At 43.4% G+C, this 26,264-nt stretch overlaps 1 protein-coding gene across 6 annotated transcripts; it reads right to left on the bottom strand.

The window, feature by feature from the left end:
* Positions 1-7,624: 7,624 nt before the first annotated feature.
* On the bottom strand, positions 7,625-25,428 carry KLHL23 (kelch like family member 23). Of its 6 annotated transcripts, XR_014795744.1 has the most exons (6): positions 24,457-24,728; positions 22,432-23,646; positions 17,260-17,412; positions 9,908-10,127; positions 9,122-9,235; positions 7,625-8,264 (listed from the first exon to the last, which is right to left on the bottom strand). XR_014795744.1 is itself a non-coding variant. In XM_084892333.1 (5 exons), exons 2-5 carry the CDS (start codon positions 23,642-23,644, stop codon positions 8,228-8,230), a joined length of 1,623 nt encoding a protein of 540 aa, XP_084748459.1. In that variant the 5' UTR covers positions 23,645-23,646; positions 24,457-24,728; the 3' UTR covers positions 7,631-8,227. The 6 variants fall into 6 exon arrangements, 5 of the variants coding, with proteins under 5 accessions (XP_084748459.1, XP_084748458.1, XP_084748456.1 ...); XM_084892333.1 differs by lacking the exon at positions 9,122-9,235 and having other exon boundaries at positions 7,631-8,264; XM_084892332.1 differs by lacking the exons at positions 7,625-8,264; positions 24,457-24,728 and adding an exon at positions 25,126-25,428 and having other exon boundaries at positions 8,278-10,127.
* Between the last annotated feature and the right edge of the window lie 836 nt (positions 25,429-26,264).

Here is a 26,264-nt window from a genome sequence, read left to right as displayed (position 1 = left end):
GGCTGGCGGGGCGCCGGCGCAGCGTGTGACGCGTGCCGGCGCAGTGTGATGACGTGGCGGTAGTTCCGCCCCTACTCCTTGGCCCTCCCCAAGAAATTGGGTTTCTGTGTCTGGCCGAGTGATAGAGAGGATATTAGCGTAATTATTTGTTTTTGTTTGGGTGGGAGAGGGGGTTGATTGTTTATTTGGTTTTATTTTAGAGAGAGAGGAAAAAACATTATTAACAATTAAAAAAATTTTTTTAAACAATTTGTCCCGCGTCCCGAGGCGTTTTGTTTGGGGGGAAAGGGGGTTGGTTTTTTTGTTTGTTTTTGGTTTTTTTTTAGAGAGAGAGGAAAAAACATTATTTTTAACAATTTAAAAAGAAAAAAAATTTAACAATTTGTCCCACGTCCCCCAGCGTTTTTAAAAAAAAGTCCCGATTTTTTAAAACGCCGCGGGACGCGGGACTAATTGTTAAAAACCGGGATGTCTGGTCACCTTATGTTTGGGGGGTTTTGATTGTTTATTTGTGTGCTTTTTTAGAGAGAGAGGAAAAAACATTATTTGTTGTTCCATTTCCAGCATTTATGCATTCATTGGTTGCTGCTTGTATGTGCCTGGGAATCAAACCCAGAAACCTTGGCGTATCAGATGCGCTGACCCAGTGGCAAACTCATTGGTCAACAGAGCCAAATATCAATAGTACAACGTTTGAAATTTTTTTTGCGGGCCAAATTTTTTAAACTTAAACTTCTTCTAACGCAACTTCTTCAAAATAGACTCGCCCAGGCTGTGGTATTTTGTGGAAGAGCCACACTCAAGGGGCCAAAGAGCCGCATGTGGCTCACGAGCCGCAGTTTGTCGACCACGGCTCTTACCAACTGAGCTACCTGGCCAAGGCAGTACAGTCATTTTAGAAAGCGACTTAGTAATATTTGCTAAAGTTTAAAATGTGTATAGCAGATGACCCAAAATCCACTCCTAATAATATATTCTAGGAAATTTTTCACATCTGTGCACAAGAAAACATGCTCAAGAATATTCATAAAAATGTTGAATAAATGCAAAAAAGGGGGAGGGAGGTAACTAAATGTCCACCAAAAAAGTACAGGCAAAGTTGCGGTGTAATTAAACAATGACATCATAAACAATATTGTGCCCTGGCCAGTATGGCTCAGTTGGTTGGGCGTCCTCCCATACACCAAAAATAAAAATAAATAAAAAATGTTTTTCCCCAACCAGGGCTGGTGATTGAGCCTGCAACCAAGGTATGTGCCCTTGACTGACAATAGCACCTGTGATCCCTCTAACCACTGAGCACACTGGCCAGGGCAAGACTCTGAGCTTTTTAAAAAAATTATTTTTAATGTGTTTTTTAAAATCAATTTTAGAGAGACAGCAAGGGAGAGGGAGAAATAGAAATATCCATGAGAGACAAACATCAATTGACTGCCTACTGCATGCCCTATACAGGGGATCAAGCCTGCAATCCTGGCATGTGCCCTCACTGGGAGTTGAACTGGTGACCTCTTGGTTCATAGGTCGACGCTCAACCACTGAGCTACACTAGCTGGGCAAGACATGCAGTTATGATTTACAATAGCTTTATTAATTTAAAAGAATAAACCCTATTTCCTATACTTACAACTGTAAGCTTACTTCTGCCCACCCCTATAAGTATCATCAAGATATTTGAACAGAAGAGTGGTAGGATCACAGTGTCTTATGGATTATATTGTTACTATTGTCAACAGGGATTTACAAGAAAAAAAGTACAAGGCAAGGTATCTCTCCAATCAAAAATCTGGCTGCAGCCCTAGCCTATTTGGCTCATGGAATAGACATCAGCCTGTGGACTGAAGGGTCCCTGGTTCAATTCCGGTCAAGGGCACATGCCTGGGTTGTGAGCTTGATCCCCAATAGGGGGTGTGCAGAAGGCAGTCAATCAATGATTCTCTCTCATCATTAATGTTTCTATCTCTCTCTCTCTCCCTCTTCATTCCTCTCTGAAATCAATAAAAATATGTTTTTAAAAACCAATTAATAATAATAAAAAAAAACTGGCTGCAAACTCTCCCCCAAGGCCAGAACTAAAGCTGCTTTACAAGTTGAGGAGACTAGGACACTGGATAACTGCCTGGGTAGCTCTCCTTTTCCTCATATTAAATTCTTCTAAATGTTTGGTTTTTACAGACAAGGAATGGGAAAGATAGGGATGGGATCTGATGAGAAAGTTCCCGATCCTGGACTTATGAGTCAGGATGCTGTGCTACTTCCACAGATGGTTTTTAATATACTTTTGCAGATGTTTTCTCATAAAACTTTGAGCGTCCTCATTGAAAAAGTATTTCAAAGCTTCAACTCATCCATTGCTATGGCCAGGAACATCCTTATTTATAACTTATGTAATAAACACACAGAGGTCCACAGATGTTGCTATGGAAAGATGCCCAGTTAGAACTTTTTCAAAACAGTACATGCATGCAAGATGAAAAACTCAACTAGGGAATACGAAGTCTGTGTCCAGTTAAGAGAATAATGGTAATTTAAATTGGGCACAATTTTTATTTAAATTTCCCAACCATTTCATAAACCAGGTATTTGCTGTGATTTTGGTGAGCTTGGACTAATGGGGCTTCTGAACAGTGTGCAATTCCTGCCCCACACCTTCTTAGAGAAGTTTCTTCTTGTTCAAAGAGATAAAGGTTATAAATTCCATCACTTTGCCTTGTTTTATATATATATATATATATATATATATATATATATATATATATATGTATTTATAGTTGATCAATCAGCTGCCTCCTGCACACCCACCACCGGGGATGTGCCCAAAACCAAGGAACATGCCCTTGATCAGAATCAAACCTGGGACCTTTCAGGCCACAGGCCGACGCTCTATCCACTGAGCAAACTGGTTAGGGTTCACCTTGCCTTCTTAACTTCTTTTAAAAGCAAAGGTAAGAAAGAGAATATTTTTTTCATCGATAACTTTGGGTGTCTTATATTTACTTAAAAATACTAGAAAATAGTTTTATGTGTCTTTTGTCTTCATTGGACATCCTAAGATGTTGACAAAGGGGAAAAGTTATCTAGAGGAGTCCTCCTATGAGAGCTTGGCTAGGCCCCCAAGAATAAATGCCCTATGATAGAAACTGGAGTATAGAAAAGCGAAAAAAGCTCTATGACTTTTTCAAAGACCTTTAAAAAAATTATGGAGAACAAAATCCTGTAAAACTTCCCTGTTTTTTTTTTTTGTTTTTTTTTTTTCCCTAAAATTCCTACTATTCTTTCTCCCATATGATTAAAAACCAAAGTCCCAGTAAGAAACTAGAAAAATTCCCTGGCAAGTGGAATAAGAAAATTGAGACAAATGACCGAACAATTAGCTGGAATAGCTGAGCAATTAATAGTCAGCTGATGAATCATAAGACGGTTGTCCCGAACCAAAGACACCTAAGAACGGTGGTTTAAATCACTTTAGAAAGGGAAAAAGATAAAAAACATACACACACAGAGACTAATCCACAATAGAGGTGAAACTAAGCAGAGAATAACCCTAAATTTCATTACATACTAATTTTATTTTTTGAATTTAATTCAAAGAACTTTTTATTTATTTATATTTTTAAATTGATTTTAGAGAGCGAGGAATGGGGACAGAGAAAGAGAGAGATGGTAGAGGTAAAGGCGTACAGGCTCATTTTAATACATCAGCATACTAAACGACACACCCAGAAATCTACTAACTATTCTGTTGAGATCCTCCCCTGGGATGTCTCCTAAAATTCCCGCCTGTAGAAAATAGATAAAACCTGCCGAAGCTGGTTTGGCTCAGTGGATAGAGCGTCAGCCTGCGGACTGAAAGGTCCCGGGTTCGATTTCAGTCAAGGGCACGTACCTTAGTTGCGGGCACATCCCCAGTGGGGAGTGTGCAGGAGGCAGCTGATTGATGTTTCTCTCTCATCGACGTTTCTAACTCTCTATCCCTCTCAATTCCTCTCTGTGTAAAATCAATTAAAAATATATTTAAAAGAAGAAAATAGATAAAATCCACAGGACAAAGGACACCAGTGTGTGCTGCTCCTTGAGCATTCCCGTACCCCCTTTCCTCAGGTGTGTACCTTGCTTCTTCTAGCCTAAGCTCTTAGGGTCGGATGAGACTTGCACCCAGGGGAGCAAGTAGTAACAGCAACTCATCCAAGCTTACCTCCTGATCCTGTCTCCAGGGGTCCCAAGCTTTAATAAACTTACTCACACTTTCACGTAAGCTCGTGTATTGAAATTTTCCAGCACAAGTCAAGAACCTGGAGGTCGAGAAGGATCTGGACCATGCCGGGGCAGGGCCAGCCCTGGTGTGGAAGCAGCCCAGTAGCACCAGCTGGTACTTTGTCAGATTTAGCCCCACTTTCTCTTTTGCTTTCTGTTTGGAATTCTTGAAGAATTCCCAAAGTATTGAAAATTCATACCTAACCTGCACATTCTGAGACTGAGATGTATCTGTGTGAGAGAGGGGTGGGAGAAAGCAAATGAGTTATAATGTGCTAATCTGCTTTCATAGGTGACTTTGAGAAGCAGAAGACTTTCCGTGGGCAAAGAGGCTATAGATGTTATGAAAGAGGAAGTTGGGAACACCCTGTGCTGCTTTTACAACTTCCCTGAAAATTCCAGGATCTTGGAAAGTTTTAACTCTAATTACCCTTTTGCCTTTGTATTATTATTATTGTGTATTTTCGTTTCAGTCTTGATATTTTATAGCAATAAACATCCCTAGAGCCCAGATAAAGGTCTTAAAATACCACTTTCACTAACAGACATCCTAGCTGCTTGGAGAAATGGCTGATTCCAGGTGTGGGGGCTAAAAATACAATATATATATATATATATATTTTTCTCTCATCTTTTAAATTCTTTTGGCTGGGCTAATAAATTAACAGAGATAGATTAATAGGAGAAAATCAAAGTTTAATACTTGTACACGGGGAATTCATATAATATGCCTGAAATTTTCAAAGACAGTAAGGCAATATTGTATATTAAAAAAAAAATTTTTTTTTTGACAAGAAAGAAGGGGAGGCGGAGTATTAGATTTCAGAAGTGAGAATGGTGATATTCAGGTAGTTGAGGAGGAAGGGAACGTAGATGGCAGAATGCTTGTTCGGCAACTCAGAAACAATGGGACACAGGGGATCTAGGTAACAGGCCCAGCCTGAAGCCCTCTTGTTTTCTATACTTACTTCAAATTAGGCTAAGGTAAACATCCAAAGATTTCCTTCCTGGAGTAGGCCTTTCCATCTGAATCTCTTACGCAGAAAGGGAAGGGTCAAAGGTTCTTTCTGAATCTCTTCTTTCTTAATAAATAGCTTAAAATCAATATCCCAAAAGGCAAAAAGTTTTGGTCCTCTTCACAGGTTTGAGGCAGGAAATGTACCAAAAAAAAAGTATGAAAAGCAATCTGTAGTGCCTGCTGATATGGCTGTATTTTACCCAGTTATTAATTAACTGGAAAGGAACACAGGGAAGGCCAAATATTAGAGGTATGCACAGTAAAGTCTGGGTGACATATAGAAGGTACTGGTTGGTTAGAGCTGGGAACAGGTCATTGGCCAGGATGGTATGGCCACTGCATGGACAAGAAATCTGAGATACATCAACCAAGGCGTTCCCTCTCTTGCCCTTGAGCCTGACTCCTGCCTTTCAGGGCTCCCGCACACTTGTCCACAGCCCACAGCCAGGTGGACCCCACGCACAACGGACTGATGGAATGAAACGAGCATGATGTCACGTTGGAGCCAGCTCCACCATGGGATGGAAACTCTGGACACTGGCTTTGCTTTCAGCTCTGCTGAATCCCCAGGTGCACTTCTTCCAGGACTGGTTTAAGGGAAATGGGACTTTTGAAACCCAGAGATGCAATGTCACGCAAATAAAGCTTTCTGCCACATCTCATCATCCTACAAGGGCCTCCGGAAATTCTTATTCCAGTGGTACCCCGAGAACCTCACTCCTACTGGTAAAGGAGGGCAATCCACGCAATTCTCTGATGACATTTCCACTGGCTCAAGATAGAGGAAACTGAGCATCAAGAAGAATAACTGCAACATACTGAAAAATGCCAAGTACCTTTAAATGCTTGAGTCCACAATAATTAAAAAACACCAATAAACCTGATAAATCACCTTTGAAGGATGCTAATAACTGCTTATTGTGCGAACTAATACATAAAAGATGAAGGAACCAAAATTCTGCCACTCTGAAGCTGCTTTTTGGGATTTTGACTTTAAGCTGTTTAATACGCTCTTTAGAGATCACACCAGCTGGGGTATGATCTCATTTATCTTTACCTCCTCATGGACCCTGTCTCCAAATACATTTGCACTGGAGTAAGGACTTCAACTTGTAAATTTTGGGGGACACAAGCATTCAGTCTATAACACAGCATATATTTACATAAATGTGAAAATAAAGGCTAATGTGCCTTTAAGCAATTAGTACCCTAGATATTGATCCTATTTCAATGAAAGCTAAACATTAAAAATAAGAAGTGTGAGAAACAGCAACTTTTAAAATTTGGATACTTAAAGAGTCCTTTTAAAGTCATGCTTCAAACCATCTCCCCAATTTTAATCATTTCGTAAAGCAGTGTTTACCTTCCCACAGCAACAGCCTGCATGCAATTACAGTAAAATATTTTTTGTTCATACTACAGTGATTTGGAATTGGGATAATTCTGACAGAAATGTTTACCTCCTAATCCTTTCTTGTGTGCACAAATCAATTGCAAAACAAAATTTTACAGAAAATAAGAGCTGCAAATTAAACACCTCAGATCACAAACTCTTTTCAATATCTTTCAAATACCTCAGCATGCTTTTCTGTAAAAAGACTTGATACCGCCCTGACCGATTTGGCTCAGTGGATAGAGCGTCGGCCTTCGGACTGAAGGGTCCCAGGTTTGATTCCAGTCAAGGGCATGAATCTTGGTTTCAGGCACATCCCCAGTGGGGGTTGTGTAGGAGGCAGCTGGTCAATGTTTCTCTCTCATTGATGTTTCTGATTCTCTATCCCTCTCCCTTCCTCTCTGTAAAAAATCAATAAAAAATATATATATTTTTAAAAATACTCGATACCATCATCCTTCCCAAAAAGTATGCTGGGTACACAAGTGAAATGCTAGACCTTGAGAATACTAAGAAGAAGAAAACGTGATCCATGATCTCAAAACTAGCTAAAAGACATACTTATGCATATATAAATGATGTATCCTTTAAATGTGAGTTTCCTGTGGCTGAAACGGTAAAAAAAAAATAATAATAATAAATAAATAAATAAATAATAAAAAAAATTCCCAGAGGTTGGACTTGAATCAGAATTTTCTAGGACCTACACAGGTTAAAAGCCGGGGAGCCCTGGCTGGTGTGGCTTAGTTGGTTGAGCATCATCCAGTGCACTGAGAGTCACTGGTTAGATTTTAGTGGGGGCACATATCCCAGTAGTGGGCTGGATCCCCAGTAGGGGGCGTGCAAGAGAAAGCCAATTGATGTTTCTCTTTTCCTCTCCTTCCTTCCTCTCTAAAAACAACGAAAAAGATATTTATTTTTTAAAATGTTATTTAAAATAAATAAATAAAGGGAAAAGTGAGTGCAACTGTTCGCATCTATTCCATAAAACAGATCTCTAAGCATGACTAGGCAATGTATTGGTCCGGCATTAACTGCTAAATGTTCTTGAGGGCAATAAAATAGTCTGTAATTCAGTTAACAGACTGAAAAAGTCTATAATTCAGACTATCCTTCAACTCAACTGGCCCAAATTCAAGCAGCTTACCACATATAGTGCTTTATTTATTTTTATTCAAAATACAAAGCCATATTAAAGAACGACATTTAAATAAATTAAAAATCATTCCATATCACCCTACACTAACACAATGAATTTCAGTTTTGCAAATTACCTTCCACATGCATAAAGATTTTACAAAATCACAATCATAGTGTGCATACTATTTTACACTGTGCTTACTTTACTTACTACTTTATAGACACATCCATATTTCTGCAGTCTCCCAGTTACTTTAATAGCAGTATAACATTTCACTGTTTTTATTGGCCCATTTTCTTCTTTAACATGTAGATTATTTCCAATTTTTTGCTATTATAAGTAATACAGACATAAACATCTCCATGCATTTGCATTTTTCTGTTTTGTTTGTTTTGTTTTTATATTATTCTTATGGTTCTTTCTATGTAGTACCAGGTTGCAATCCAAAAGGGTTGAATCTATTTTATTGATTTGAGAGAAAGAGAAAGAGAGAGAGAGAGAGAGAGAGAGAGAGAGAGAGAGAGAGAGAGAGAGAGAGAAAAATATCAATGATGAGAGAGAATCATGATTGGCTGCCTCCTGCACATCCCCTACTGGGAATCGAGCCTGCATATTGGGCATGTGCCCTTAGCCGGAATCAAACCTGGGGCCCTTCAGTCCAGAGGCCAATGCTCTATCCACTGAGCCAAACCGGCCAGGGTATTATATCTATTTAAATGCCATCTAAAGTAAATGCATTTAAACAGTTTCTTACTAAAATTAAAAAAAAAATGAAGTGTTAAGAAATTTTAAACTTCTGTATTTAAAGTTAAAAATAACTGTTTCTTTTTTTTAAGAAAAATGAAGGGTGTGGATAGGTGGTCTAACAGATTACTAAAAGTTTAGATGAGTTAATTTAAGCAATGTTTCCCAACCTTTCTCAAGTTATAGCACACATGGACAGTTATAGAAAATGGACAAAAGTGTTGCAGGCCCAGAAACTGCAGCCACCCAGGCCACTTATGGCTGCCCCAAGGGCTATGAGGATCCATAGCTAGGCACACGTATGACCCAGAGTGCCAGTGTGCATGGGTTGGGAACCTCTAACTGAGGAGAGGTTCTAGGTAGTGGCAGAAATGGGAAATGGATGCAAACTTCTCATCAAGGTATTTTCTACTGTATCACAACTGTTCTGCATGCTTTCTGGCTCTAAAATTCAATTTTACATGCAGATGTATCTGTACTTAAAAATAAAGAGGATTTTCTAACATGCTTAAACAAAAGATACCTAATCTAGTGATTCATATCAAAGCTGAATATTAAAAACAGTTCTTACCATCAGCAAATGTTTGACTATTTTCTTTGCAATTTCTCAGATTTACCAGTCTTTTAAATTTAGTTTGTAAACTCTCAACAGTAATTATCTTTTGTACAGTATCTTGTCTATATGCTAGTCAGTAAATAAAGAATAACAATGAGTTATACACACAACAAAGGAAAAAAAAAAACTAAACTTAAAGTAAGACCACATTCTAAATAATTCTAAAGGTGATTAAAAAAAATACTTTTGTAAAGTGTTGATTTTGTAGAGGTAGAGAAGATTCCCTCCTTAAATTTCAAATTCCCTACTAGTGAAACAAAACCTTAGTGTACACTGTCAATTACATTAGAGGGTCATAAGAGACATTTCATTCCAAAGAATGATTCTGTCCTGCACCCAGTGTCCATGCTACCAGGAGAAAAAATTTACTACAAAGGCATTTCCCCTTTTACCAAGTGTCCAATATTCCATCCCACCTTTGAAAATCAGATATTATAGATGCTAACCCCATTGCTCCAACTGCAAATATACATTAGATTTCTGTTGATCATTCATCACTAGGTTGGGGTATAGACTTGGTGTTGGAAATGAAAATTTACCTACTATGTGCCAGGCCACAACAACAAACAAGGAACTCCAAACTCTGCAATTTTTTTTTTTTTTTGCTACCCCCCAAAACAGTGATTACTTGGTCATTTCTACAAATCCAATCAGACATTATACACACAAACACATCCGTGGGACCGCATGGCACTTGGAAGATTACCCACAATTTCCCACTTATTAAGGTCTGGATCGTACTTTTCAATGCTCTGAAGATACGTTCCCTTTGAGTAGGAATATCCCCCAGTGACATAGATACATCCATTCATGATGACAGCACCACACTCCATCCTTCTTTCCATCATGGGAGCGATCTCTTGCCACTCATTTTGTTCAGGGTCATAGCATTCCGTGATTGTGGTTTGTCCGCCAACTAGATAGAGCTTACTTTCAAATGGAACTGAACACAATCCATATTCTATTAAAAAGAAGAAAGCAAATTTTTATTAGGATAACAAACAAAAGAGATACCTCAGGGTGGTGATGTAATGATCCTTTATAATTATGCATACAACCATAGAGTAGTTGTGACATTTTGACTCCAGCTCACGATACCACAACACTGAGTCATGGAATTCATTCCCTTTCACCTGCCATGCTCTCTCAGGCCATCTTCACTGCCTTTGCAGGATGCCAGGGAAGAAATTATTCTCAGACCGCTACCTTCTGGGAGTTTTGCAGCACAGACACAGTTTATCCTATACCTATGTGTAGAGTCCCTCTGTGACATGAAGACATTCTACATAACTGGTGTAAGTTCCTTCGGGTCTCAGCTGCCATCCCTGTAACCTGTGGCAGGCAATCTGTAGTATCTGTTGCCATAGCTGCAACACAGATTACGTTGCTTGTCAAGTCTCACAGTGCTGGTCAAGTTAAAGCAGAGAAAGATAAATATCACGTGATCTCACTTATTTATGGACTATAATGAACAACATAAACTGATGAACAAAAACAGATCCAGAGAAAGAGAAACATAGATCAGACTGTCAAACCTCAGAGGGAAGGTAGGGGAGGGTGGTGGTAAGGGAGAGAGATCAACCAAAGAATTTGTATGCATGCATTTTAAGCCTACCCAATGGACACAGACACCAGGAAGGATGAGGGTATGAGTGGGTAATGGGGGGATAAGGACTCATATGTAATACCTTAATCAATAAAGAAATTTTTTAAATATATTTTATTGATTTTTTACAGAGAGGAAGGGAAAAGGATAGAGAGCTAGAAACTTCGATGAAAGAGAAACATCGACCAGCTGCCTCCTGTACACCTCTTACTGGGGATGTGCCCACAACCAATGTACATGCCCTTGATTGGAGTCAAACCTGGGACCCTTCAGTCGGCAGGCCGATGCTCTATCCACTGAGCCAAACCCGTCTAGGCAAGGAAATCACATTTTTTATCTCAACATTCTCTCTTTCTAAAGAGAGGCTTATAAAGCTTTTCTTTCACAAAACCATGAGGGCATATTAAGGCACAGAGGGTAAAAGGTACAATTTATCCATTGATCCAACAAATATTTATTGGGTTTGATTCCATTCAAGGACATGTACCTTTGTTGCGGGCACATCCCCAATAGGAGGTGTGCAAGAGGCAGCTGATTAATGATTCTTTCTCATCTATGTTTCTAATTCTCTATCCCTTTCTCTTCCTCTCTGTAAAAAAATCAATAAATATATATTTAAAAAAAAATTTTAATGTGATTTCCCCATTAAGAATGGAAGGGGAGGGGAGGATCCAAGATGGCTGCACAGGTAAATACATAACCGCAGCCGCACACAACAATTTCAATAAAATACAACTAAAATATAAAATGGACATTGCCCAGAGCTACTGGAAGTCGACTGACTGAAAATTCTACAAAAAGGAAAGAGAAAACCAGAAGGAAAATCAGAGGAGCTATAAAAGCCTAAGGTACCGAGACATGCTGCGCGAGCACAAAGAGGACGGAGCCGGAGAGGAGGGGGAGGTGAAGTACCATGCTGGCATTCCCTAGCAAGAAGGAAATAAAAGCCCCAGACTGTGCTGAACCCCAGAACCGATAACGCTGAACCCCAGTTCTAGGCCAGACCCTGGGGACCCAGGCTCAAACAGAGGGAGACGGGGCTGTGAGGCGGAATCCCAGGGGAGCGGGGAAAAGCAGAGCCCCCGGAGTCGCGCACATTGCGCGCAGAGGATGGAATGTTGACTCTGATGCTGGATTGCCCTGGCAGGAAGGAAGCAAAACCTCCGGCTGTGCTGAGCCCCAGGAGGTCACAGTTCAATCCCTGGTTTCAGGCTCCATCTGGTGTGGGGCATGCAGCGGGCAGCCAATCAATGTTCTCTCATCATTGATGTTTCTGTCTGTCTCCCTCTCCCTGCCTCTCTGAAATCAATGAAAATATATTTTAAAAAGTAAAGAAAGATATCTCAGTCTTCCTGTAGCAATAAATATATTTAAAATAAAGTGATTCCTGCCCTGGCTGGTTTGGTTCAGTGGACAGAATCAGCCTTTGGACCTAAGTGTCCCGGTTTCTATTCTGGTCAAGAGCATGTTCCTCAGTTACAGGCCGAGGCCCTCTCTTTTCCACTCTCTCTCAAAACCAATGGGAAAAAATCCTTGGGTGATGGTTAAAAAATAAATAAAATAAAATGATTCCTGATAATTTTACCCATTACCCAAATACAACATAAAGTTCTATTACACTGATGGAAACTCTTTCCTCTTCAGCTGTAACTGCCTTGTTTCTCCTTGGTCACTCTAAGACACATGTGTCAAACACAAGGCCCGCGGGCCAAATCCAGCCCGCCAGGCCTTGCAATGTGGCCTGCACCGCGCTGTCATCACCGCACTCCGCTGTCAGTTTATGACGTGGTCAGTTTATGACTGTTCAGTAAAACATTCGGCCTGTGATTTAGGCTGGATTTTAGATTTTGGCCCCTTCTCTGATTGAGTTCGACACCTCTACTCTAAGAAGTAACCTAGAGTGGCTGAATCTAGCTCACTGTGCTCTTAGCACTCAGCAAATATCTGTGAGACAAATGAATAAACGAACCATTTCAAACCAAGCATGGGAATAGTGCCATTTGTCACAGCCCTGAGTTTACACACAAATATTCACAACAAATTCATGGCAGTCTGCATTAGGTATTACATGAGTGAAATGAAAACATCCATGCAGGATTCTGAGACAACCACATATTTTCATGTATGAAATGATTTCAATTTTTTTTTTTTTCCCTAAGCGGATGTGAGGAATGTTATACATTTGACATTGACCCTGGAATGACTGTCAACTCCTTTCTCTCCCTAATTTCCTGTATCTAATCAGTCAAGACAGCAATCACGCTTCTGACTAAAAAGACCTTGAAAGCTTTCCTAATATTACGTCCTTACTTTATTGGAAAGTAAGAACCAAGAGCTTAAGCTGTTACTCTGGAGAGCCAGGAGAGAGCTCTCTTCCCACACAACACAGCCACCCACAGGTTTTTATCCTTTGTCACTTACAGCTGCTTCGCTGTTCTTCATACACTCTTCTTCCTCACCTCATCGCTTAACTAATGCTGTTTCCCAAGGTTCTGCCCATAGCTGTACTGTTGATCCCACACTCCCAAGACATCTCACTCATGCCCACACCCATAGCCATCACCTCTAAGTAAACAACTCCCAGATCTATATCTAGCTGCATTCTTTCTCCCGAGTTGCAGAACCGAAATTCCTATTGCTTTCTGCACAGCTCCCGCTGGTTATCCAACTCATTTTTCACATTCAACTACAAAACTGAGCTCGTTCTCTCTCCACTTCTCCCTTCCTATGGGCTGTTCCTTCAATCCTCTCCATCCTCCTAGTCAACCAGCCAGAGACCCTGGAATGACTGTCAACTACTTTCTCTCCCTCATTTCCTGTATCTAATCAGTCAAGACAGCTGAGACCGGTTTGGCTCAATGGATAGAGCGCGGCTTGGGGACTGAAGGGACCTGGGTTTGATTCCGGTCAAGGGCATGTACCTTGGTTGCGGGCACATCCCCAGTAGGGGGTGTGCAAGAGGCAGCTGATTGATGACTCTCTCATCGATGTTTCTAGCTCTCTATCTCTCTCCCTTCCTCTCTGTACAAAATCAATAAAATATATTAAAAAATAAATAAATAAATAAATAAATAAATAAGAAAAATAAAAAAAATAATCAGTCAAGACAGCAATCACTACCAATTCAAGCAATGTCGAATCTGAAACATTCCTCATAGCTGCCCATTTCCTACTCCACCACTTCAGGCTCTCAGCTTTTCCTACCTGGTTTATTACCAATAGTTTCAGCAGGCCTCACTGTTGTCTTCCTCCCAATCTATTCTAAAAGGAGCTCTCTTAAAATTAGAACTCATCACATCTCATTCTCTTGCTCTGACACCTCTGACAGTTCTCCATTTTTAAATTTTCCTGACTCATATTCCTTCCGGACAGCAATCACTGTGGCCACGTAGTGGTTGTTGCCTTTAGATGAGGATTATATCCTCTGGCATCGGTCTCTCCAGGAATGGAGAGCCACCCAAAGCCCAATGTAAATCAAAATTTTTCAAATTGGATTATAAGTTCCCCCTGATTTATACTGCAATTTAATGTTTATTTCTAATCAATTTTTCAATTTGTCATGGCTTTTCACACCTTGGCTTAAGTCTCACTGACTTTTAGACTTTTTCAAGCAGTAGGAACAAGTTATATGTAATTAGAACATGCTATAAGATATTTATTTTTCAAAGAACCCCTTTATGAAATATGTATTATTTATAATGTAAATAACTATCCTCTAGTTTGTTAATCTGACGTTTCATATGTTGGATTTTCTTTGTAAAGCTAACTCAGAGTAATAGCTAACTCATAAGGTTAACAGGAGGATCAAATGAGATAACAGTGTAGTTGTGAAGAGCATGGTGTTCCCAGGCAGATTGCCTGGATTAAAACCTCATCTCTAACAAGCATTAGCTGGCTGACCTTGGGCAATTTATTTACTGTGTGCCTTAGAAAATAGAGATAATAATAGCAACTAGCTCACAAGATTGTGGTAAAGTTTACATGGATGGATACATGTAAAACTATTGGAATAGTTTGTCCTGGCACATTCATTCTGAATAAATATTAGCTATTACTCAATATGAGCTGTTATTATTATTTTCCATTATAACTTCACTAGAGGCCCAGTGCATGAAAATTCATGCACTGGAGGGGGGTCCCTCAGCCCAGCCTGCCCCCTCTCACAGTCCGGGAGCCCTCAGGGGCGGGAGGCGACCTGGTGATCAGGAGAAGGTGACACCCTCATCACACTTCTGCTGCTGCCACTGCCAGCAGTGCAAACCTCAGCCAGCCCTGGTTACCTGAGCCTCGGATAGCCCTGGGCGGCTTGGAAGCTGCCATCTGAGGCTTGCCTGCACCTCGGGCCAGCTCTGGGCGGTTGGACAGCCACCATCCAAGGCTTGCCTGTATCTCAGCCGGCCCTCCTTGCCTGAGCCTCAGTCAGTGGGGGGTGCAGGAGGACCCAAGGCCCCCGGCGGGGCTGAGGGGAGTCTGGTGGCAGGTGCGCAGAGCGGCTGTCCCTGGCTGAGGAATGGAGGGTACTCTCAACGACATGAGTTATAACTTCCAATTTGTTGGACACCAGTCAGGCTTCAGTTTCGGGGGAGGCAGGAAGAGAAGGATGGGCAGCTCTCTGGAGGAGCCTTGGCGAGCTGTCAGTCATTGGGGGGTGCAGGAGGACCCAAGGCCTCCAGCGGGGCTAAGGGGACTCCGATGGCAGGCATGCAGAGCAGCTGGCCCTGCCCCCACTGTGGGTGCTGACATATTTGTGACTGCGCGATGGTCAATTTGCATATTACCTTTTTATAATATAGGATTGGTTATATGGAAAGTGATGGGAGTTTGTGATAATACATATAGGCTACTAGGAAACAGTCTCTCCATTCAATGACATCTTCAGAGCCAGGACAGCGTGAAGCTGAAGTGTCTTCTTATGCAAAGCCCATGATATACGGAGATGTAGCACCTGATTCGGGTGTGCTCTACCTGAACTGTGAGATGACATATGTGACCTATGGGTATTAGTAGCTGCAGTGGTCAAAAGCAGGAGAGCCTGCTCCCTTAAGGAGAAGCGGGTTGCTCAGTAGGTGTAGCACAGTTTATGCAATCTGTCTGAACTGAGTCCTCGTCTATCACTTCCAAACTGTGTCCTTGGCAACGTAATCACTTCTAAGCTTCCACTTCCAAATACGTAATGGGGTAAACAATGCCTACTAGCAGAGTTGTAGTTAGAATTTAAGGTATAATATTACACGCAAAGTGTTTAGTTAATACCTGGCCTATGAAAAGTGCTCAAGGTTAGCTGTTACTATTCCTCTCAGATGGTTCCAGCTTATGAATTTCAGTTACCGTATTTTCCGGCGTATAAGACGACTTTTGAAACGAAAAAAAAGCCTGCTCAGATTGGCCAGAGTCAGAGAGGCGGTCTATTAAAAAAAGAACTGGTGTTGCCTCGGAAGTGGGGGGTAGTCTTATACAGCGAATATAGGCCTAAACCTATGTTTTAGCTGTAAAATTAGGGGGGTCGTCTTATACGCCGGAAAATACGGTACGTGCCCCAGAAACTCACATGGAAGCCTGATGCTATATGGGAAGTGACTCAAAGTAGTATGGTGATTTGGTGATATTAATCTTTCCTAATGAAAAACTTAAACATAAGGCATAACTGTAACAGGACATAGCTCATGCTTTCCCCAAGTTCTTCAAAGACACAAGTCAGAGAACAGAAGACACCAAAGAAAGCAGGCCATTCCTTGTGGGCAGACAACATATCCCCTTTATGATTGTTAAAGTAAGGCCAACAGAAGGCTCTCCACATTGTAGGAGGGAATGCCTAACAGTTATTGAAACCCAGAAAGAGTATGCTTCTAAAAGAAGAAAACATCTCCTGCTGAACTGAATCACCAGGTACCCTTCCCAACTACTTGATAGACTAGTGCCTTTTATCTGCTATAAAAATTATGTTTATATAAGGCATGTAAATGAAAGAAAGCACATAAGGAACAGAAAATAAAAAAAGAATCTAAGTGAAAATTTTTTTTCCCAAATATATTTTTATTGATTTCAGAGAGGAAGCTAGAGGGAGAAAGAGGGACACATCAATGATGAGAATCACTGATTGGCTGCCTCCTGCATGCCCCCTACTGGGGATCGAGCCTGCAACCCGGACATGTGCTCTTGTCCGGAATCAAACTGGGACCCTTCAGTTTGCAGGCTGATGCTTTATCCACGGAGCCAAACCAGCTAGGGCTGAAATTTTTTTTTTTTAAAGAAACTACTTTTAATCACAGAGGCTTAAAATGTATGTTGGGGGGGAAGTATTTGTACACATGATCTAATCTGGGTAATCTAAATTGGGATTATTGTTACATGGACAAATGACTATTTTGAGCCTTTTAATTAAATCCATGTGTAGTCTACTATAAATTTAGCGTGTCCCTATCTCCAGCCCATTTCTAGCCGTCTCTTACACTGACAGGCTGTATCATGACATACTCTATTTTGTTACCTGGATGGGGGCCAGAAGTGATGAGGCTCCATTCGTTGAAATCCGAATTGTAGCTCTGGACCTTGTCATAGGTGCAGCTCCCTCTGTAGCCACAGTGTCCACCAATGACGTAGATAACTTCATGTAACACACAGGCAGTAGCATTTCCCACACCTGTGTGTTAATTAAAATCACATCTTCAGATTGATCTTTCATTCTGCTTTGCCATAACTATTGTACTGTCTTTGTTATTATGGATAGTAGATAAAAGGCACTGTCCCTAGGTGCTCTGAGGGATCGAAGAATGAAAAAGAAAGGCTCCTGCCCAGACAGTGTGGCTCAGTGGTGGAGCGTCGACCTATGAACCAGGGGGTCACGGTTCGATTCCTGGTCAGGGCACATGGCTGGGTTACAGGCTCGATCCCCAGTGTGGGGCGTGCAGGAGGCAGCCGATCAATGATTCTCCTTCATCATTGATGTTTCTATCTCCCTCTTCCTTCCTCTCTGAAATCAATAAAAATATTTTTAAAAAATAAAAAGCAAGGCTCCTTGTACTCTTTTAAAAGAGGGTGCGACATTTACACCTAAGAACACAGGGTACGGAACTACTACTGTGGATGTGCAAAACAAAGAGACATTACTTTTGACTTGGGAAATCACGGCAGGAGGTGGCAAAATGTGACTTGAGCCTTAGTAGGTAGGACTTTGGCAGGCAGAGGGGAGAGGAAGCCACTCTAAGGAGGGCAAGGCAAGTGCAAAGGCTTCCTGGAAGATTCAGGCAGTGGTTTTGACTCTGCCGCCCTGGAAGTGACGGTGACACACCTGGGGTTGACCTGTGGGAATTAAAGCTGGCAGAGTAAGTTGGAGCCACGTGGCAAAGAGTCCTGATGCCCAATTCAAAAATTTACACTTGATTCAACAGGATTTTGTTGTTGTTAAGCCTCACCAGAGGATGTTTTTCCATCAATTATTATTATTTTTTTAATTTTTTTTTTTAGGGAGAGTAGAAGAGTGAAAGACAGAGAGAATCATTGATGTGAGAGAAACACATTAATTGTTTGCCTCCTGCATGAGCCCTGACCAGGGCCCGGGCTGGGGAGGAGTCTGGAACCAAGGTACGTGCCCTTGACCAGAATCGAACCCGGGACCATTTGGTCCACAAGCTCTATCCACTCTGCCAAACCAGCTAAGGTGATTCAACAGGATTTTAAAAGTTTTTAAACAAAGGAAAGGAGGGTAGACTCTATAGCATAGAAGGATAGAATTAGTCCAGGTGCAAAGTGTTGAGGGCCTGAGTTAGAAGCGGCCTTGGTATAGACTCTATGCTATAGATCAGTGGTCGGCAAACTCATTAGTCAACAGAGCCAAATGTCAACAGTACAATGATTGAAATTTCTTTTGAGAGCCGAAAACAGACTTCTACACATGGGCCACGAAGTTTCAATAGCACTGTACGTGTGTGCCCACATGTGGTATTTTGTGGAAGAGCCACACTCAAGCGGCCAAAGAGCTGCATGTGGCTCGCGAGCCGCAGTTTGCCGACCACTGCATAGAGGAAGGTGCACAGAGGCAAGAGACAAAGGTAAAACAGGAGGGCCTTGATGACTGACTGAGTTGAAGACAAGATGAATTCTGAGGTCCTGAGCTCAGAAAACTGGGGAACACTGATGTCACAGAAAAATGAGAAAGAGAAAATGGTTTCAGCAGGGGAACAAGAAGAAAGAATGATGATGAGGTTCATTTTAATCAAAATGTCAGCTTAGTCTCTCAACCAACTTTTATTTAGCATGTTACGTGGTGGGTGCAGTTCAGGCTCCTTGTTCATTTCTACTCCAAAACAGAAGTGAGTTTATTTCTTTAACATGCTTTTATTGATTTTCAGAGAGAGAGGAAGGTATAATAGAAGGATAGAGGGATAAAAACATCAATGAGAGAGAAAACCTCATTGATCAGCTGCCCCCGGTGTTCCCCTTCCCTCCCAATGGGGATAGAGCCTGCCACCCAGTATGTGCCCTGACCTGGAATAGAACCAGTGACCTCTTGATTCCTGAGGTTGATGTTCAACCACTGAGCCACTGCAGCTGGGCCAAAAGTGAGTTCATACGCAGGGCAGTTGTGATGAGGGGGTAAAAGTTAAGAGTTCCTAAAAAGCCATCTATTTATTTCTTCTTCGTACCTCCCTCAACCAAAAAAAAAGGAAATTAATTTGAAATTTGACTCTTCCCAATTTCCCAGGGAAAGAAGCTAGTTCACCTCAAGACTACAAAATAAAATAAACGCGGGGGAAACGTTATCCTCTCTACATAAGACTGGGAAACTAAAAGCTCAGCAGAGTCTGAGCATCGGAACTAGCCAACACTACACATAACGGACAAAGTGTTACCCTTCCTGCGATGATGAAGGATAACCAGGAATCAAACCTTCAAACTAAAAGCATGAAAACTTAGACATTGCAAACCCAGCTGGTAAGCGAGGGAGGACTTTTGCAGAGGAAGGCCTCCATTCCCCTTAAGCTGTCAAAAGCACGTTCAGCTTTCTTTCGTGGTGGGTACACCACTGCAGCATTTTATTTTCAGCAAGCGCTGCTTCAAAGGTTTTAACAACATTTCAGTGAAGTAATAGGTTTCTGTCCTCAAAGCTGTAAACTACAAAATCACGGAACTTATCATTAAGAAGCAGAGGCAGCCCAGCTGGTGTGGCTCAGTGGTTGAGCATCAGCCTATGAACCAGGAGGTCTAGGCTCAATTCCCACCAGAGCACATACATGCCGGGGGTGCAGGTCCAATCCCCAACGGGGGGCAGCTGATCAATGATTCTTTCTCAACATTGATGTTTCTATCCCTGTTTCCCTCTCCCTTCCTCTCTCTGAAATCAACAAAGACATTTTTCTTGCAAGAAAAGAAACAGGCAGAAATGTATCTAGGTTTACAATAGCTGCTAACACATTTGCAGTGCCCTTATTTCCTTTGTAAACGAGGAGTCAGACAGGACATTTGGAATCACCTTGGAGAGGGGACTGACAGTCTGTAAGTGAGTGTCATGCTCAGATAGAATAAAAAATCAGAGCAGTAGCCGAAACCGGTTTGGCTCAATGGATAGAGCGTCGGCTTGGAGACTGAAAGGTCCCGGGTTCGATTCCGGTCAAGGGCATGTATCTTGGTTGCGGGCATATCCCCAGTTGTGCAAGAGGCAGCTTGATCAATGACTCTCTCTCATCGATGTTTCTAACTCTCTATCTCTCTCCCTTCCTCTCAGTACAAAATCAATAAAATATATATTTTTAAAAAAATCAGAGCAGCAATAGCAGTGGGTTTTACGCCACCTTCTTCCACCCTACCCACCACTGCTGCACCTTTACTGCTGCACCTTTGGGAAGGAGAGTGGTCAGGATTTAATATGAAAAATAATTCTGCCTCAACGAAGCTGTCGTGTTCTTCTATATAATGTGACGTTAATGAGTACAATTCCTAATCTGCTCAGTGCTTCCCGTGCTTGGGTTCATTTAATCCTCTCAAAACTCTAAACTAAGTCATGTCACTCCCATTGTACACATGGCAATTTGCCCACGCTCGCCAGCAAATGCGTGGAAAGTTGGGATTTGGGCTCAGGCAGTTCCATTGCAGAAGCAGAGTGCCTGATCACAAGACCACTCTGCCTCTCAGGCTTCCTGCTTGTCCTTCAAGGATCATACCAGGTCAGATTCCCACACCCTCACCAGTGTTAAAAAAAGAAACAGAGAGGCCTGGGAAGAAACATTTGGAATAAAATGACACAAATTGGGTAGCCAACCACCAACTGTTTATGTGCAACTTCCCGGCACCAAAACATAATGTGATTAAGATTCCAGTGTAGCTTTTTCCGGGGGGGAGGGAAAGAGAGCGAGGCTAATCTAGTACCAAACAGCAGAAAAGATAGAGTTGACCAGACAGACAGTGAGACTCAGCGGCGTGCCTGGCTCTCTGTGCCACATGAGGGATCTGCCTCTCTCTTTAACACCATGTGACAAGACTTGAATCAAAAAAAGCAGAGGCTCAACGAAGAAGTGCTGGCGAGGATGTGGAGAAAAGGGAACCCTCGTGAACTGGTAGTGGGAATGCAGACTGGCACAGCCACGGTGGAGAACCGTATGGAGTTTCCTCAAAGAATTAAAAATGGATCTGCCTTTTGACCCAGTGATCCCACTCCTAGGAATACATCCAAAGAAACCTAAAACACTAATTCGAGAGAACATATGCAGCTCTATGTACAATAGCCAAGATCTGGAAACAGCCCAGGTGTCCGAAAGCTGTGGTACATTTACACACTGGAATACTATTAGGCCATACAAAAGAGAAAGAAAGTCTTACCTTTTGTGACAGCGTGAATGAACCTGAAGATTATAATGCTAAGTGAAATAAGCCAGTCAAAGAAGGACAAATGGTCTCACTGATAATGTGGGATCTAATGAACAAAATAAACCGAGGAACAAAACAGAAACAGACGCATGGGTATATGAAACAGACTAACAGCTGTCAGAAGGGAGGGAATTATTTTTGGGGGGATGCTGGATGAAATTGTCCCATGTACCAAAAGGTCACCAGCTCCATTCCCACTCAGGGCACTGTGTCCTCTTTGCCAGCTTGATCCCTAGTAGGGGGTGGGCAGGAGGCAGCTAATCAACAATTCTCTCTCTCTCTCTCTCTCTCTCTCTCTCTCTCTCTCTCTCTCTCCCTCCCTCCCTCTCAGAAATCAATAAAAATATATTTAAAAATAAGAAAATAAAAAATAAGAGCAGAATAAAAAAAGGGTTCAATTTCAAGAGCAAGCCAATATAAATAAGCACAAACTAATAAAACTACACTGCTTTCTCTATTTAGCCTTTGCCTTAAATGCAAATTCTTAATACTTGCATGAGATCTAATCTCAAAACAGGTGGAAGCATCAGAAGAATGAGTTATACTGGTTTCTAATAAAAAAGATGTCTTTTCTAGCCTGAGCATTCTAAAAATCATAAATCTCAGACAAGTTGGGAACTGCTATTCTATGGTTTTACTTGGAACATTCTGCACACCGTGATTTGTATAATCCACTCTAGTTCCTAGATAGCATTCCAAAGCAAACTCTTCTTTAAAGTTATTTGCAAGAGAAGCAAGACTGTGGGCCTAACCTCAAACATCTAAAAAAAATAACAGAACAAGCACAATCTGCACTTACCTTTAATCATGTTCGCAATGGGAATCCACTTCTCTTTTAGTGGATCATAGAACTCGGCCTCTTCCGCCGGGGCCCCTTTCCTGTAGCCGCCCAGCGCATAGACACAGCCACCCAGGGTGACGGCGCAGTGGTAATACCTGGCATTGAGCATCGGCAACCCTTCCGTCCACTCATCGCTCTCACTGTTATAGATCCACACTGTGTCAAGAGCTTCTATGTTATCTGTCCTGTAACCCCCCGTTACATAAACGTTGGGTCCCAAACATGTGACCCCATAGCTCTCCCTCGTATAATCTGGCATCTCTGCTCCCTGGATCCAAACATTTGCCAAGGGGTCCCATATGTGAACCTCTGACAAAGGGTGCCAGTAATAGCCCCCAATGATGTACATCGTGGCTGTGGACCGCTGGGAAATCTCCTTATGCATGGGGCTCAGTGCATTGTAAATTAGAGACCGTATCTTATTTTCGGTGAGCAGGCAGCGTCTTTGGAGGCCTAACGCTGTTTTCAAATACACGGGATCTATGTCTATGTTGATATAGCTTAGCAGGTTATACAGGCAGTCAATTCGGTTTTCCACGTCATGAGCGGTCCACTTGATAACTGGCTCTATGATGGCTTCTTCTTTCCAAACATTGAGGTTCTTTCTGGACAAGATAAACAGCAACTTTTCAAAGCTGATTTCCAGAAATTCTTCCTGTTGCCATACCTCCTTAAACCTTGAACACAGGATTCTCTGCGATTCCTTCTCTAGCTCCGGACACACGTGAAACTCTGCAAAGGAGTGCATTCCGATACAATTATCAATGTCCAGGTGCCTCACCAGAAACTGCTCACAAGCTTTCTTCACGGAGAGGAACTGCAGCAGGTCTGCTGCTTCCAGCAGGCTCTGCACGTTTCTCTTGGTTATTTCAATCTGGGAAGTGTACGCGTAATTGACAAGACCTTCCAAAATATCATGGTGGATGCCAAAGATTTTTATTTTGTTTTTAAACTTTTCTTTCATGTCAGCTGTGAACATTGCCTTAAAATAATTGCTGCAAGCCGCTAAAACAGCTCGGTGGCAGTGGAAGATGATGCCTGACGGGCACTGGAGGGTGATATCCGTAAATAATCCATCCGCGTAAAATGTCCTGAAGGCATCCAGAAAATCCACGGGATGCGCTGCGTCCTTAAAAAGGTAAATGTAATCTTCTTGTCCTTTTAGAGCCATGGCTGCAATACATATGAAACAACGTGTTTTCAGTTTTGCATATAATCAATAATGCACATTCCAATCGTTAGAACGATTGCTTGGCGCCAAATAAAATCCAAAACTAGACTAAGTTCGACATTCTACATGCAAGATGTGGATGGACTCTTTTCGTCATTGAGGCGGTGGTCAATTTAAATTCAGGGTAGCTCGGAGCCTGAAATGAAGCCCCCGGATTTTTCAATAGTCCTTTCTAGGGGGAGAAAAAAAAAATTGCACAGATGGAGACTGTGCAATTGGAATTTTTTTCTACCCCCATTGCACAGTCTCCATCTGTCCCGAGCGGGCGCTCCGAGGGACATCCCGCTCTTGGCAAACAAAGCGCCCGAGGGGTCACCCCATTCAACCGAGGGGCGCCGCCGGCCTGGGTTCGATCCCCATTCCACCGTGTTCGCTCTCCAGTCGGTTCGAGGTGCCGAGGAGGGGCGATGGGAAGATGTGGGGCCAGAGCTCCGGGAAGAGGGAGCCGGAGCCTCCCGGGAGGAAGGAAGGAAGGAGACGGCGGAGAGCGGCGCGCCCTCCCCGCGGAGCCGGGGGTTTCCGCGCCCCGCGCCCCGCGCCCTGCCCGCCGGGGCCTCCGCCGCCGCCGCCGCCGCCCTCGGCCCGGAGCCCGGGTCCCGCAGGTGCGGGGGCCCCGCGCCCCGCCCGCCCGGCCCGGCCCCGCGCCGCCCGCCTTTGTCTCGGCGCCGCGGCGCGGGCTCCGGGCGGCGGCCTCGCCCTCGCGCGCCCCGCTCCCCGCTCCCGCCCGCCGGCTCGGCGCGGCCCGCACCTACCTCGGCGGCGCCGGGGACTGCGGCCCGCGGCGGGCGGGGGCGGGGGCGGGGGCGCCGCCGGACCCTCTGCCCATCTTTGGAAGCGCGCGGGGAGGCCGCCCGCCAGTGCGGCTCCGGCCCACGGACGGCGCCTATTTTGGTGCCCCGGCTGCTCCCGCCTGCTCCCGCCTCCCGCCGATCAGCCCCCCGCGGGCCGGGGCGCCGGAGCCCCGGGCGGCGGGGCTGAGCCCTCCGGGCGGTCCCCCCGCCACAGGGGGGGCGGCTGCCGGGGACCGCGCGGGCCGGGAGCTCTCCGCTCTCCTGGGGTTTTCTCTCAAGCACATGCACCCCCGAGCATTGCCCTCCGGACACACTGAGCTCAGTCCTGAGCTAAGAGCACATGGAGGGCTGGAGGGGGGTGGCCTGACCCAGTAGCTCCCGCCAGACCCAGGGTGGAAGAGAAGGGAGAGAATGCAACAAAACCTAAGGTCTGGCGCTGAGGTTGTCTTCAACATCCAGGAGGAGCTGCGGCTTTCCCACCAACGCCTCCCGGCCCCCAAACCGAGCTCAGCAGTGAGCGAGCCCCTGGGGGTGATCTGCGCGCCAGGGGTTAACCCGGGGGCTTTGGCATAGACTCGGGGCAGCCAGGCCCGAGGATGCAGGTGACCCTATTTGGAGCAGAGGACTCACCAGTCTTCCTCCCGGGGATAGCCAGCCCAGTCACGTAAGGATGTCCATGCGCTACTCCAGAAAGTTCCTTTTCTGATCCAACAAAAGCCGATATCAAATAGTTTCATGTGTCATTCACTTATTTGTAGGGTTTTCTTGAGAGCCTGATAGGGCTAGGCGCTGGTAGTAGAAGGGTGAATACAGCTGTCATAGAGATTAGAGTCTAGCCTTCTTAAGCCGGGAAGGAGACTTGGATGAAAGGAACCCCCAGTCTCTCTCTCTCTCTCTCTCTCTCTCTCTCTCTCTCTCTCTCTCTCTCTCTCTGTGTGTGTGTGTGTGTCCTGAAAGACAGAATATACAAATGGACAATGGCCAGACTGTATGTGACAACAGAACTCCGAATCACATAAGCAGTCCTGGAAGCCAAATCACAACCTCTGCAGCAGTTGGACCAGAACAGGCAGGACTGGTGAAGACTGCCAACTTCCCTATTTTTACCCCTACTTCCAACTCAGGACCACCAGAGAAAGCCAAATAGACTCCCTAAACCAATGACATAAAATACGCCCTGTTTGTAGTAGCCCGTCAAGATTGCTCAGGCCAGCAATCTCCAATCAGAGCAGGCCTGAGACCTTCCACCTTTTAAAAATATATATATTTTATTGATGTTTTTACAGAGAGGAAGGGAGAGGGAGAGAGAGTTAGAAACATTGATGAGAGAGAAACATCAATCAGCTGCCTCCTGCACATTCCCCACCGGGGATGTGCCCGCAACCAAGGTACATGCCCCTGACTGGAATTGAACCTGGGACCCTTAAGTCCGCAGGCCCACACTCTATCCACTGAGCCAAACCGGTCAGGGCCCGTCCTCTTTGTTATCACTCTTATTTAAAGCTTTCCCATTCCCATGCCTGTCTGAGCCTCTTCCAAGAGCAAATGTGGGTGACTGACTCTTGATATAGCAAGATCTGGGGGGAAAAAGAAAAAAAGAAAAGAAAAAAGCTCTTTGTTCTCATTTCAGGGGGTTTTAGCTTAATTCCACATGTCAGATCATCTCAACTGAATTATGCGGGATGCTCGTTATGCAGCATCCCTAGACTTCACAGTGATGGAGACCTAGGAATCTGCATTCTAATCAAGGGCATCATGTGATTCTTCTC

The sequence above is a fragment of the Pipistrellus hanaki genome (genome assembly GCF_964339955.1).
Source record: "Pipistrellus hanaki genome assembly, chromosome: 8".
NCBI lineage: Eukaryota > Metazoa > Chordata > Mammalia > Chiroptera > Vespertilionidae > Pipistrellus > Pipistrellus hanaki.
The sequence above is the reverse complement of the archived record's forward strand: the minus strand, read 5'-3'. Positions and strand labels throughout refer to the sequence as shown.

Bases quoted from the DNA above. Each gene is read 5' to 3' on its own strand.
- KLHL23 (XM_084892332.1), bottom strand. From the start codon at position 23,644: ATGGCTCTAAAAGGACAAGAAGATTACATTTACCTTTTTAAGGACGCA. The intron at 17,413-22,431 runs GTAAGTGCAGAT...ATTAACACACAG, and splicing joins CATTGCGAACATGATTAAAG to GTGTGGGAAATGCTACTGCC. The intron at 10,128-17,259 runs GTAACAAAATAG...TCTTTTTAATAG, and splicing joins CACTTCTGGCCCCCATCCAG to AATATGGATTGTGTTCAGTT.